This window comes from Mesocricetus auratus, unplaced genomic scaffold (genome assembly GCF_017639785.1).
Source record: "Mesocricetus auratus isolate SY011 unplaced genomic scaffold, BCM_Maur_2.0 Super-Scaffold_15014, whole genome shotgun sequence".
NCBI lineage: Eukaryota > Metazoa > Chordata > Mammalia > Rodentia > Cricetidae > Mesocricetus > Mesocricetus auratus.
The window spans coordinates 40,264,179-40,276,035 of NW_024429186.1; the positions used below are offsets into that span (position 1 = coordinate 40,264,179).

Genomic DNA, 11,857 nt, shown 5'->3' on the forward strand with positions numbered 1-11,857 from the left:
TCCTCAGCACGATACTTTTAAAAAAATGAGGGGCTGGTGCAATGTCTCAGTGGGTAACGGTGCTGGCTGACAAGCCTATGGTCGATTCCTAGGACTCCTGTGGTGGCAGGAGAGCTCTCCCAAGTTGTCTTCTGACCTCCACATGTGCACCATGGCAGGAACGCAAACACACACTCATGTAATGCAATTGTCATTTTGAAAAAAACAAACGGAGGCTGCAGAGATGGCTGGTAAGCACTTGCTGCTATGGTGGAGGTTCCAGGTTCAATCCCCAGCACCAGCTTGGCAGCTCACATCTGCATGTGATTGCAGGTCCAGATCCGATGCTTTCTTCTAGCCTCAGTGGGTAATTCTCAAAAAAAAAAAAAAAAAAAAACCAAAAACTTTTCAGCCAGGCAGTGGTGGTGCATGCCTTTAATCCCAGCACTCAGGAGGCAGAGGCCTGTGAGTTCGAGGCCAGCTTGGTCTACAGAGCGAGTTCCAGGACAGCCTCCAAAACAGTATAGAGAAACCCTGTCTCAAAAAACAAAAACAAAAAAACAAAACAAAAACAAAAACAAAAACCTCTTCACCTTAAACTTCCATTGCACACTGAATGTGTAATATATTAAAAATTCTATTATTTTAAGTTTTATGTAAGTAACAATACCTCCTAAGGTATTTAATGCCTTTCCATTATATATACAAAACTCTAAAAGAAATTTGAAGTGAGATTATCTCAAAATGTCATTTATCTCAAGCACTGTAAACACTATTATATATTATTTTGACAGATTATCACCTCAAAAGAGAGACAAAGTCATCAGACATTCAGGTACAAATGTGCCTGTTTTCATAAATTTCCTTTAAGCCCTTAGCTCTCTATTTGTAAACATATTGCATTTGTTTTAGTCACCCAGCTACTACTTGGAAGTTCATATGATGTTAATTATTCCTCAAACTGTAATTTAAGCCCTCTTAAGAGCAAGCCTTTTTTTCCACTGTTATTTGACCAGGGCTTGCCTAATGAGTGACGAGGCGTTCCCTCCCCGCCCCCCCCCAGGTGTTCTTGAGTTACCAGTTTCAATTAACTCTTGGAAACACTAAATGGCTACTTTTAGTGGTATTATCTTGGTAATACTCAAATCTAGGTAAATTTGAGAAGATAGAACTAAAATTTTAAAAAGCTAGTTTACTTTTCAGAGTAACAGTAAATGAGGTCTCTGGAACACTGAGGTTAGTATACTAGCAAGTGACTGGAGATCAGACCACAGTAGCATTGGTCAGTCTCTGAAGTGAGGCCTGAAGGCCGTCACACCAACATGCCCCTGTAGAAAGGCCTTATCATTTGAAATTAGAACGGGGACATTTTCATCAGAAGTCTGGGGATACTGAGTGCTCAACTAGCACCAACAAGGTGCTGAGTTCAATATTGCCTTCTGGTCTCCACTCCCTAGGACAGAAAAATAAAAACAATCAAACACCCTTGAATTCATAGAGAACTAATAAAAGAGCAATATGATGAGTATTGTCCTGTTAAAACTCACATAAAAAGTCACTTTAAATCCTTAAATCCCAGCACTTGGAGGGGAGAGGTGGGTGGATCTCTGTGAGACCAGCCTTGTTTATGTATGAATTCCTGGACACCCAAGACTGTCTCAAAAAAAAATCATTTTAAGACAGGGTTGGTGGCTGGGCATTGGTGGCGCATGCCTTTAATCCCAGCACTCCGGAGATAGAAGCAGGATCAGGAGTTCAAGTTCATCCTCAGCTACACACTGAGGTTAGTCCGGGCTACTTAAGACATGGTCTCAAAAACAAAATCATTGTAAATCTATTAGTATCAAAGTACTTTATCAGAAGTGTAAGTGATGGTCTATGTAACCTTGTTTCATTACATCCTTTACTGCTCATTGCTGGAAATTTCCACTAGTGTTACACTAACACGGTTTAGTCTGCCTTCACGTTTACAAAGTATGGAGTAATCTTTGAAAAACAATTCTAAGTACTTTGAAGCAATTTCACAATTGCCCATTTATCTTCCTTTCCCCCACCTAAGTGAGGCTTGCTAAAAGATCTGTCTATACATAAGGGTCAACTATAATGTGATGGTCATCACCAAAACTCAATATCCTTAGATTAACCTGTTTCTTAATCTTCACATTAACTTACACTATTCTAAAAATAAACCCACTATTGTGGAGTAGTGAAGGATCCATTATTAAATTAAAATTATAGCTTCTAAAACTAATATTTTAAAAATAACATGAAGCAATTTTTTATCATGTTAGGAAGATATTAAAATGTCTATGTGCTGTTAATACTACACATTTTCAAATCAACTACTAAATTTCTCCAAGTTCCTCTTAAAGGAACTTTTAAACATAACTTAATTAATAACTAAAAACCAAATGGCTCAGCAGGTAAGACACTTGCTACCAACTGAAAACCTGAAATCAATCCAGGGGAAACCCATGGTGGAGAGAACCCCAAATAAACAAATGTGACTAAAAAATTTAACTATGTCATTTCAACAGGTATTATAAAAACTCTAAGATCTTTGTATCAGAAAAGGAACCACTTCCCAAGTAATTACAGCTGCCAAACAGGTTCTTACAGAATTTGCTGTAAGTTTGGCAGTTGAGCTGTTTTGTAGGAAGTTAAAACAAGCTTGGCCAGACTTGGACTCACATTAAACATTTCTAAACTTGCCTGCTGCCTCTTGTTTCAGGAACCTGGATGTCACAGAGTTCGTGTGTTTATACTCCCTTTGGCGATTATGAAAAGATGATTTTTTTGTTACTCTAGAGAAAAACTATATTATGCAGGATTCTGGAATGCAACCTGTCCTTTCCTGCAACATTCAGGTAGGGTTTTGTTCCTGTTGTTTTAAACTTGAATACTAAAGTCAGGGTTTAGGAGTTTACATTCACTGGAAGACCCCATGAGGTTTCTGAATGCTAAAGGGAGAGGGATTACCCTTAAATTGTTGGTGATTCGAGGCAGGAACTTCATCTGAGAATTAGAGAAAATTGGATTAGATAAATTTCACATCATAATAAAGATCAATGTGAGTAAAACACAGGAAGAAGAAATCGAAAACTCCAGACAGCAATTTTGAGATCAATTTCAGCTTTACTTTAAATTTGCATTCATGTGTTTACAGAATATACCTGTCTTCAAAATTACTGCAATGTTTACTTTAATCTCAAAGTAGTACATAAAAATAAACAATTCAAGCTTCTCTGTGTTTAGTGTTACCAAGCTTCCATAGGACAGGTGTGCAAACATCAGGTTTCCCATTTCGAGCAAATCTCCACGTACAAACTAAGCTTAACCAAAAAAATATGCTCAAATCAGCAAACACTAAAAAATGCATTAGAGAGAAACCTCGTTTTCCCCCAAATCAAACTTTAGAACTAACCTTGTGTAACTAAACTAAGTTGCTGCACCTTTCCTTTCATACGTATGCACCAGGCTAAAGACTTCCAACAACAGCTCTTACTTGGCACGAGGGCATTTCAAAGAAACCAAAACAAAAGGGGGAGGGTGGGGGTGGAGAAGGAAAAGAGGTTTCCGCGGGTGCAAGCTTAGTTAGTCCACTTCCTCGATGGTGGGTCCTCCAGAGGAGCCGCCGCCGCCAGGACCGCCTTGGTAAAGTTTGCTGATGATGGGGTTGCACACTCTCTCAAGCTCTTTTTGCTTGTGTTCGTACTCATCTTTCTCTGCCATCTGGTTTCGGTCGAGCCAGTTGATCACCTCCTGACACTTGTCGAGGATCTTGTTTTTGTCCTGCTCACTAATCTTGCCCCTCAGTTTCTCGTCTTCCACCGTCTGCTTGATGTTGTAGGTATAGGACTCAACTGCGTTTTTGGCTGCCACGCGATCGCGATTCGCTTCATCTTCCGATTTGTACCGCTCTGCCTCCTGCACCATACGGTCAATGTCATCCTTGCTCAGACGACCCTTGTCGTTGGTGATGGTGATCTTATTTTCTTTGCCGGTGCTCTTGTCGGCAGCGGTGACATTAAGGATGCCGTTGGCATCGATGTCGAAGGTGACCTCGATCTGGGGGACCCCACGGGGTGCTGGGGGGATCCCAGTCAGGTCGAACTTGCCCAAGAGGTTATTGTCCTTGGTCATGGCCCGTTCACCCTCGTACACTTGCACCAGCACGCTGCTCTGGTTGTCTGAGTAGGTAGTGAAGGTCTGCGTCTGCTTGGTGGGGATCGTGGTGTTCCTCTTGATGAGTGGGGTCATGACCCCGCCAGCTGTTTCGATGCCAAGCGACAATGGAGTTACGTCGAGTAACAGCAGATCCTGCACATTCTCCGACTTGTCGCCAATGAGGATAGCCGCCTGCACCGCGGCGCCATAGGCCACCGCCTCGTCGGGGTTGATGCTCTTGTTCAGCTCCTTGCCGTTGAAGAAATCCTGCAGGAGCTTCTGGATCTTAGGGATGCGGGTGGAGCCGCCCACCAGCACTATCTCTTGGATCTGGCCCTTGTCCAGCTTGGCATCGCGCAGAGCCTTTTCCACCGGCTCCAGGGTCCCTCGGAAGAGGTCGGCGTTGAGCTCCTCGAAGCGGGCGCGGGTGATGGACGTGTAGAAGTCCACGCCCTCGTAGAGCGAGTCGATCTCGATGCTGGCCTGCGTGGACGAGCTCAGGGTGCGCTTGGCGCGCTCGCAGGCGGTGCGCAGCCGGCGCACCGCGCGCTTGTTGGGCCCAATGTCCTTCTTGTGTTTGCGCTTGAACTCCTCCGCCAGGTGGCTGACCATACGGTTGTCGAAGTCTTCGCCGCCCAGGTGGGTGTCGCCGGCCGTGGACTTCACCTCGAAGATGCCGTCCTCGATGGTCAGGATGGACACGTCGAAGGTGCCACCGCCCAGGTCAAAGATGAGCACGTTCTTCTCGCCGCCGGCGCAGCCCTTCTTGTCCAGGCCGTAGGCGATGGCCGCTGCGGTGGGCTCGTTGATGATGCGCAGCACATTGAGCCCCGTGATGGTGCCCGCGTCTTTGGTGGCCTGGCGCTGCGAGTCGTTGAAATAGGCGGGGACAGTGATGACCGCGCTCTGCACCTTGCCCCCCAGGTAGGCTTCGGCGATCTCTTTCATCTTAGTGAGGACCATGGAGGAAATCTCCTCGGGGAAGAAGGTCTTCATCTCCCCTTTATACTCCACCTGCACTTTGGGCTTCCCGCCCTCGCTCACCACTCGGAACGGCCAGTGCTTCATGTCTGACTGCACCGTGGCGTCCTCGAACTTGCGCCCGATCAGCCGCTTGGCGTCGAAGATGGTGTTCGTGGGGTTCATGGCCACTTGGTTCTTGGCGGCGTCGCCGATGAGGCGCTCGGTGTCGGTGAAGGCCACGTAGCTGGGGGTGGTGCGGTTGCCCTGGTCGTTGGCGATGATCTCCACCTTGCCATGTTGGAAGACCCCCACGCAGGAGTACGTGGTGCCCAGGTCGATGCCGATAGCCGGGCCGCGGGCTGACATCCTCGCTGAAAAAAAGCAGGCACAGCGACGTTAGGACGAGAGTCACGACAAAGCAAGCCGGGACCCCGGCCAACGGTCGCCTCACACAAGCGTCCCCAAGTGTGACCAGCGTCCCCCGGCTCCCTCGGCTGGGTGCCCCCCGTTCTTATAGTCGCCCCCCTGCCTTCTGGAAACTCCCAGAGCCAATCCGCCCCCGGGACCGCCCGCACCGACCCATCGAGCGCCCCCACAGGCTTGCCTGGCCGGAGTGACCAGCCGGTGGTCCAACAGATAGCTAGTAGGCTGAGGGGCGGGACTCCGGCCCGGGGCGGGGAGACTGAGGGGCGGCCGTTATGCAAATGAGGCCCCGCCCAGTGCCTCCAGCCGCTTGGGGGCGTTAGGCTCGCGCTGGGGGACCCAGGGGTGTAAGCCCCCCACCTTCTCGCTGCCGTCTCTAGAGCGTGATTCGTTGACGCCTTTCAGATTGGCAGGGCAGATGCCCAATGAGCAGCGCGGGGCGCGGGGCGTGGCTCGCGGAGGCAGCGCGGAAGGAGAGCTGGCCTCCCAGGAGGTCTGAGTGCGTTTCGGTGCTGGGTTCCGCCACGGACTCAGCTACCCCCCGGGCCGGATTCCTTCTGGGACAGTTGCATGGAATAAAGAACGGCTGGTACCTGCTCTAGTCTTCCCCGCCCCTGCCGTTGCACCAGCCGGGACCGGGGCTGGGCGTGGGGCGGTTCCAGGGCGGGGACTGTGAGGTCGGGCGGATGCGAGCTTTTCCTCGCGCGTCTTGGCGGGTGCGTGGCGGGGGGAAGGTTGCTCGGTGCTTACCCGGGAGGCGCGCGTTCACGGCCTCCTTGCTCGACCCCGCTGTCCCCGCTCCGCTTTCCTCGTTTTCTCTTTCCAGCGCCCTTAGCGGCGGTTTTGGCTCCCAGCCGGTACAGTGAAATAAGCCAGTGTCACTCTCCGACTCCCGTCCCCGCACACGAGATCCGGTTTAGCAACTAGACATTTTGCGACTGTGCTCGGTTGAATGTGATTGTCTTTTTCCTACGAAGAAGTTAGATTGGCAGCACAGACTTGTGAGAGAAGGCAGATGAAAAAGAGTCAACATCTTTCGCTCTAGAAAGTACTCTGGCGCGAGGCGGGTGGGCAGAAGCTGACTCCCGGAGGAAACCGGAGAGCTGCACTGTAGAACCACCCCTTCGCCTTAAGGACGGGAAGCTGAGCACAGTCATCCCCGAAAACTTTGACGGGTGCCTAGGATGAGATGGAAACAAAAAGCGTCGGTCCGTAAGTGCACAGGGCAGGGGCGCACACAGACTAGGTAAAGTCAATGAATGCATCCCGGAGGAGGTGACAGTCGGGTAAGAAAGGTTTTTTGTTTACTTGGTTTTTAGGTTTTTCTACACAGAGTTTTTCTGTAGCTTTGGAGCTTGTCCTGGAGCTCGCTCTGTGGACCAGGTTGGCCTCGAACCCACAGAGACCCTCCCGCCTCTACTGGGATTAAAGGCGTTCTTTACTCAGATTGAGGAGTTGGAGTGTGGGGTACGATTGGGCAGATGAGTTCTGAATCGAAAATTGGGGGTCAGGATGCATTCAGTAGTTTTTTGTGTTGTTGGGATTGTTTTTTGTTTTCGAAGTTTCAGGAGAGAACCGCTCTTTGAAACTGGCTAAACTGGCTAGTAAGTTGTGTGAGAAACATGAAAGTTTTTTTTTTACTCTCCTTTTTCTCTCCCTCCCTCCCTCCCTCCGTCCCTCCCTCCCCTCTCCAACCTCCTCCCTCTCCCCGTGTGTGTGTGTGTGTGTGTGTGTGTGTGTGTGTGTGTGTGTGTGTGTGTGTGTCGGGTTTGTGCAATGTGGTGTTGCAGGTGCCTGCAGGGTCTAGAGTTTCAGAACTCCTAGGGCATTAGAGCTGGAATTAAATATGGTTGAGAGCCACCCGACACAGGTGCTGAGAATTGAACCCCAGAATTCTCTCTGGTAGAGCAGTAAGTGCTCTTAATCTCCAAGCCATCTCTCCAACTCAGAGTTGTATAAAAATCAGGAAAAATTTAAAGATCCTTTTATTTGTTCCTATATGTAATTTCTAGTTTTTTTTTTTTTTTTTTTTTTTTGGTTTTTCGAGACAGGGTTTCTCTGTATTGTTTTTTGGAGGCTGTCCTGGAACTCGTAATTTCTAGTTTTTAAAAACACATTTGCCATCGATTTCTTCATCTCATTGATTTAGCTGGTTTAACTACAATCCTGTTTTCCATGAAAGAAATTAAAGAAAAAATTGAGATAAAAGGAAGAAAATAGGAGACCAGGCATGGTGATATATGCTTCCATACCCAGCACTGGGGAAGCTCACCCAAAGCGGGGAGTGGGGGCGGGGGGGGTGAGGGAGAGCGCTGGAGAAACAGCTCAGCAGTGAAGAGTTCTAACTACTCTTACAGGGCCCTGGATCAGTTCTCCACACGCACATGGTGGCTCACAACCACCTTTAACCCCAGTTCTAGGGAATGTCACCTTTCTGACATCCTTGAGCTCTTGTGCACAAGTGCATAGAAACATGCAAAGACAAACACACATACATAAATAAAAAAGAAACCTTAGGCAAGCAGTGGTACACATACATGCAGACAAAACACCTTTATTATGTTCTTATTAGAAAATATTTTTTAAAATGAATCTTAAAAGGAAACTAAGGGAGTTAGTGGGCTGCAGAGATGTCTCAGCAGTTAAAAGGTCTTGGTCTTGTTGGTGACTTAGTGTTGGTTCCCAGAATCCACATGGAGGCTAACAACCATCCAAATCTCCAGTTCTGAGGGATCTAACGCCCTCTCCTGGTCTCTGAGGGCACCACGATTTGGTCTCTCCACATATCTCAAGCAAAACAAGACTGAGAGCCAGAAGGCTCAAACTTCTCCCACAGAGAGGCCCTTTGAACTTCAAAGGGAGAGCTCTTTTGTGAAGTGACCATGTCCTATCTATATAGTCACTTCAGAAAAATCTTGCAGTCTCTTACTACATTCATCTTTAAGTGTCTTCTGAAATGACAACAGCAGTTTTACCTATGTTTTTATTAGCTACATTTTCCTGCTTTCATTTTTCACCTGGTAAACTGATGTTTGCATGTTTCATACTGTACATGGTATCTTGAACCTTTCCCACAAAAATGCAGTCATGTTTTTATTTTATGTGAAACTTTTTCAGACAGAACATTGGCATATTCATTTTGTTGGTATTTTTTACATTTCCCTTGTTTATATTATGTTTTAAAACAGGCATTTTTTCTTTTTGATAATTATACCTCAGAATTCTTAAAAACACAGTTCAGGGGCTGGAGAGATGGCTCAGAGGTTAAGAGCACTGACTGCTTACTCTTTCCAGAGGTCCTGAGTTCAATTCCCAGCAACCACATGGTGGCTCATAACCATCCGTAAAGATATCTGGTGCCCTCTTCTGATGTGCAAACGTACATGGAGGCAGGATGTTGTATTCATAATAAATAAATAAAATCTTTTAAAAAAAACCACAGTTCAGGTAGGTGTGGTGGTACATACCTATAATCTTAGCACTCAGGACGAAGAGGCAGAAGAATTATTACATAGTGAGTTCCAGGCCAGCATGAGCTATAGATTGAAACAGTAAACCCAAAATAAATAAATAAAATCACAGTCCATTAAAAAAGATTAAATTAGCAAGGTTTTGACCATCTATGTTAGTGGTGTAGCAAAACAGGCAAACCCTACCAAGACTGCTCACCACTGACGGTTTTCTGGAGGACTGTGGCAGTGTTTGTTTTCACCTTGAAGAGATCATATACCTTATCTAATATTATTTGTGTGGTTCATCTTAAGGAGAAATAGAAAATGCTTATGTTATATATGGTGGCAACAACAATAAATTGAAAATGGTTTAAATATTGAATGGAAAAAATCGATTACATATATGCACATGATGAATTATGTAGCTGCAAAAGTATTTACAAGGTTTTTTGAGGCAGGGCCTTTCCTCATAGCCCTGGTTGTCCCAGAACTCAGTATGTAGATCAGGCCAGCCTCGAACTCACAGAGATTTGCCTGCCTCTGTCAAGTGCTGGGATTAAAGGTGTGTTTCACCATGTTCACATAGTCACATGATTTTTGTTTGTTTGTTTGTTTGTTTTCAAGACAGGGTTTCTCTGTATTGTTTTGGAGGCTGTCCTAGAACTCACCCTGTAGACCAGGCTGGCCTCTAACTCACAGAGATCCGCCTGCCTCTGCCTCCTGAGTACTAGAATTAAAGGTGTGCACCACCCAGCTTTAGTGGAATAATTCTATGTATATGAAAATGACACCAGCATTTAGATGGCAGGGTTATCAATACTTGTTTTATTATATTTTCACATTTTTTTTCCCGCACAGGGTCTTGGGTAGCCAGGCTGACCTTAAACTCACTATGTGGCCAAAGATGACCTCAAACTCCTGATTTTCTTGCCTTACCCTCCCAAGTGCTAACATCGTAAGCATGTACCAACATGCCCAGTTTATTCATGTAAGGATCAAACTCAGGATTTCATGCAAGCTAGGCCAGAACTCTTACCAACTCTCTGTGCTACTTCCAATTGATTTTTAACATTCAACTGAAACAATGTTCACCAGACCTATTACTTACACATAAATCAGTACTGGCTTCCAATAGGTAAAATCATATATGCAGGACTGTTTCTAAATATTTAATCCAAAGACTAAATTTTCACAGATTGGTCAAAGAATCAAGAGATTTAACATATTGGAAACACTCTTCAATCAATGCCTAGTACCTGGAAGAGTGTCTGGAACACAGTAGTAATTCTTAGCGTGGTGGGCTTTGGTTTGGGTCTTGGTGTTGGGGATTAAACATAAGGTTTCTTGTACAAAAGCCTATAATGCATCTCATCTCTGGGTCATATTCCTAGCTCACTCATTGTTTATTACAAGTTATACAGAGCATAATATTTTCATCCACAATCTTTCTCCTGTGTAGGAAGAAAATCCTCTTACACATTGCAGAGACAGACAGTTGAAACAGATTAATATCTGAAAATATCTGCACTAGAGATAGAGCTAATATGAGGCCCAAGACGATGTGTGTAAGCATTAGCTGGTAGACAAGGCTAAACTGTCCTAAATCCTTTTAATCCCACCCAGGCACAGGCTTCATTAGGGTTGTGATTGTTTTGAGGAGGCTGAAGATGAAGTAGAATCAGTAACAAATTTGAGGATGTGTGAGCAGGCTGGAATTCAACTAATGATTATTTTTAAGATCTCTATAAACAGTGCCATTTCATAATTCTTTTTTGTTTTCATTTTTCAAGGCAGGGATTCCCTGGCTGTCCTGGAACTCACTTTGTAGACCAAGCTGGCCTCAAATTCACAGAGATCTGTCTGCCTCTGCCTACCTTGGGCTGGGATTAAAGGCATGCACCCCTTTAATCAAGCATTTTTGTAATTATTTAAGGCGACATCCACACCTTTTTGTGACAGGGCCCTGCTACATGACACTGGCTAGCCGTAATCCTCCTGTCTCTAGTATTTTGTTTTTCTCAAACATGCTTACTTTGTGTGAGTACATGTGCCCTAGTACATAAGGCGGTCAGAGGACAAATGGAGAGAGCTGGTGTTCATGTGGTTCTGGGGAATCAAACTCAGTCTTCAGGCTTGGTGGCAAATGCCGCCTCAGCAGCTCTAAGGTGCCTGGTCTTAGGATAATTCTCCAGTTCTCTGTCCCTAGAGGGGGATAAAAATTACCATTTGTTTTCTTTGAGTCTTAAAAAATTTGTCTTGTTTGGTATGGTGATTTAAACTTGTAATTCTAGAACTCTGAAGGCAGAGGTAGGAAAATCACCACCAGTTTAAGGCAGCCTGGGCTACAGAGTGAGACCTTATCTTAAAAAACAACAAAACAAAGCTTAGTCTTACAATTAAACTGAAGATATATAGTAAGATGGTCGAGGAGACTGCCATGTTCCGTCTGGACATCTATATACCAGGCCCTGGCAGACATGCTTTCTGAGAGGTGGCGGGAAGCTGCAGGCAGTCTGCCTGCTTCATCTTGAGTGCTAACAAATCGTGTTCTGAGAACAGTTTGAAATTATGTGGCAAAGTGAAGCTGCCCTGTCAAACATTCCGTCATGGTTAACACGATAATCTGCTTTCATTTTTGCCTTGGAACAGTTCTCCAATCATTCTGTATCAAAAAACGAATGAGCAGGAATCAGCAGTAAAATTTTAGCTAATTCTCTTTTCGGGCCACACATGACCACCTCTGGGGGACATTATTGTGACACTAGAGAATGGGGAGATGATAACTTAGCCGACTAGTTATGCTTTAAAAGAAGTAGGTTGCAAACAGATGCAATACAAATGAAGGTAATGTACAAACAGTTTAACTTCTGAAT

At 45.5% G+C, this 11,857-nt stretch overlaps 1 protein-coding gene across 2 annotated transcripts; it reads right to left on the bottom strand.

The window, feature by feature from the left end:
- Positions 1-3,094: 3,094 nt before the first annotated feature.
- Positions 3,095-5,840, bottom strand: Hspa2 (heat shock protein family A (Hsp70) member 2). 2 transcript variants are annotated; one of them, XM_040742892.1, is made up of 2 exons: positions 5,714-5,840; positions 3,095-5,480 (listed from the first exon to the last, which is right to left on the bottom strand). In XM_040742892.1, the coding sequence occupies exon 2, from the start codon at positions 5,473-5,475 to the stop codon at positions 3,574-3,576; it is 1,902 nt and encodes a 633-aa protein (XP_040598826.1). In that variant the 5' UTR covers positions 5,476-5,480; positions 5,714-5,840; the 3' UTR covers positions 3,095-3,573. The 2 variants fall into 2 exon arrangements, with proteins under 2 accessions (XP_040598826.1, XP_040598825.1); XM_040742891.1 differs by having other exon boundaries at positions 5,689-5,773.
- Between the last annotated feature and the right edge of the window lie 6,017 nt (positions 5,841-11,857).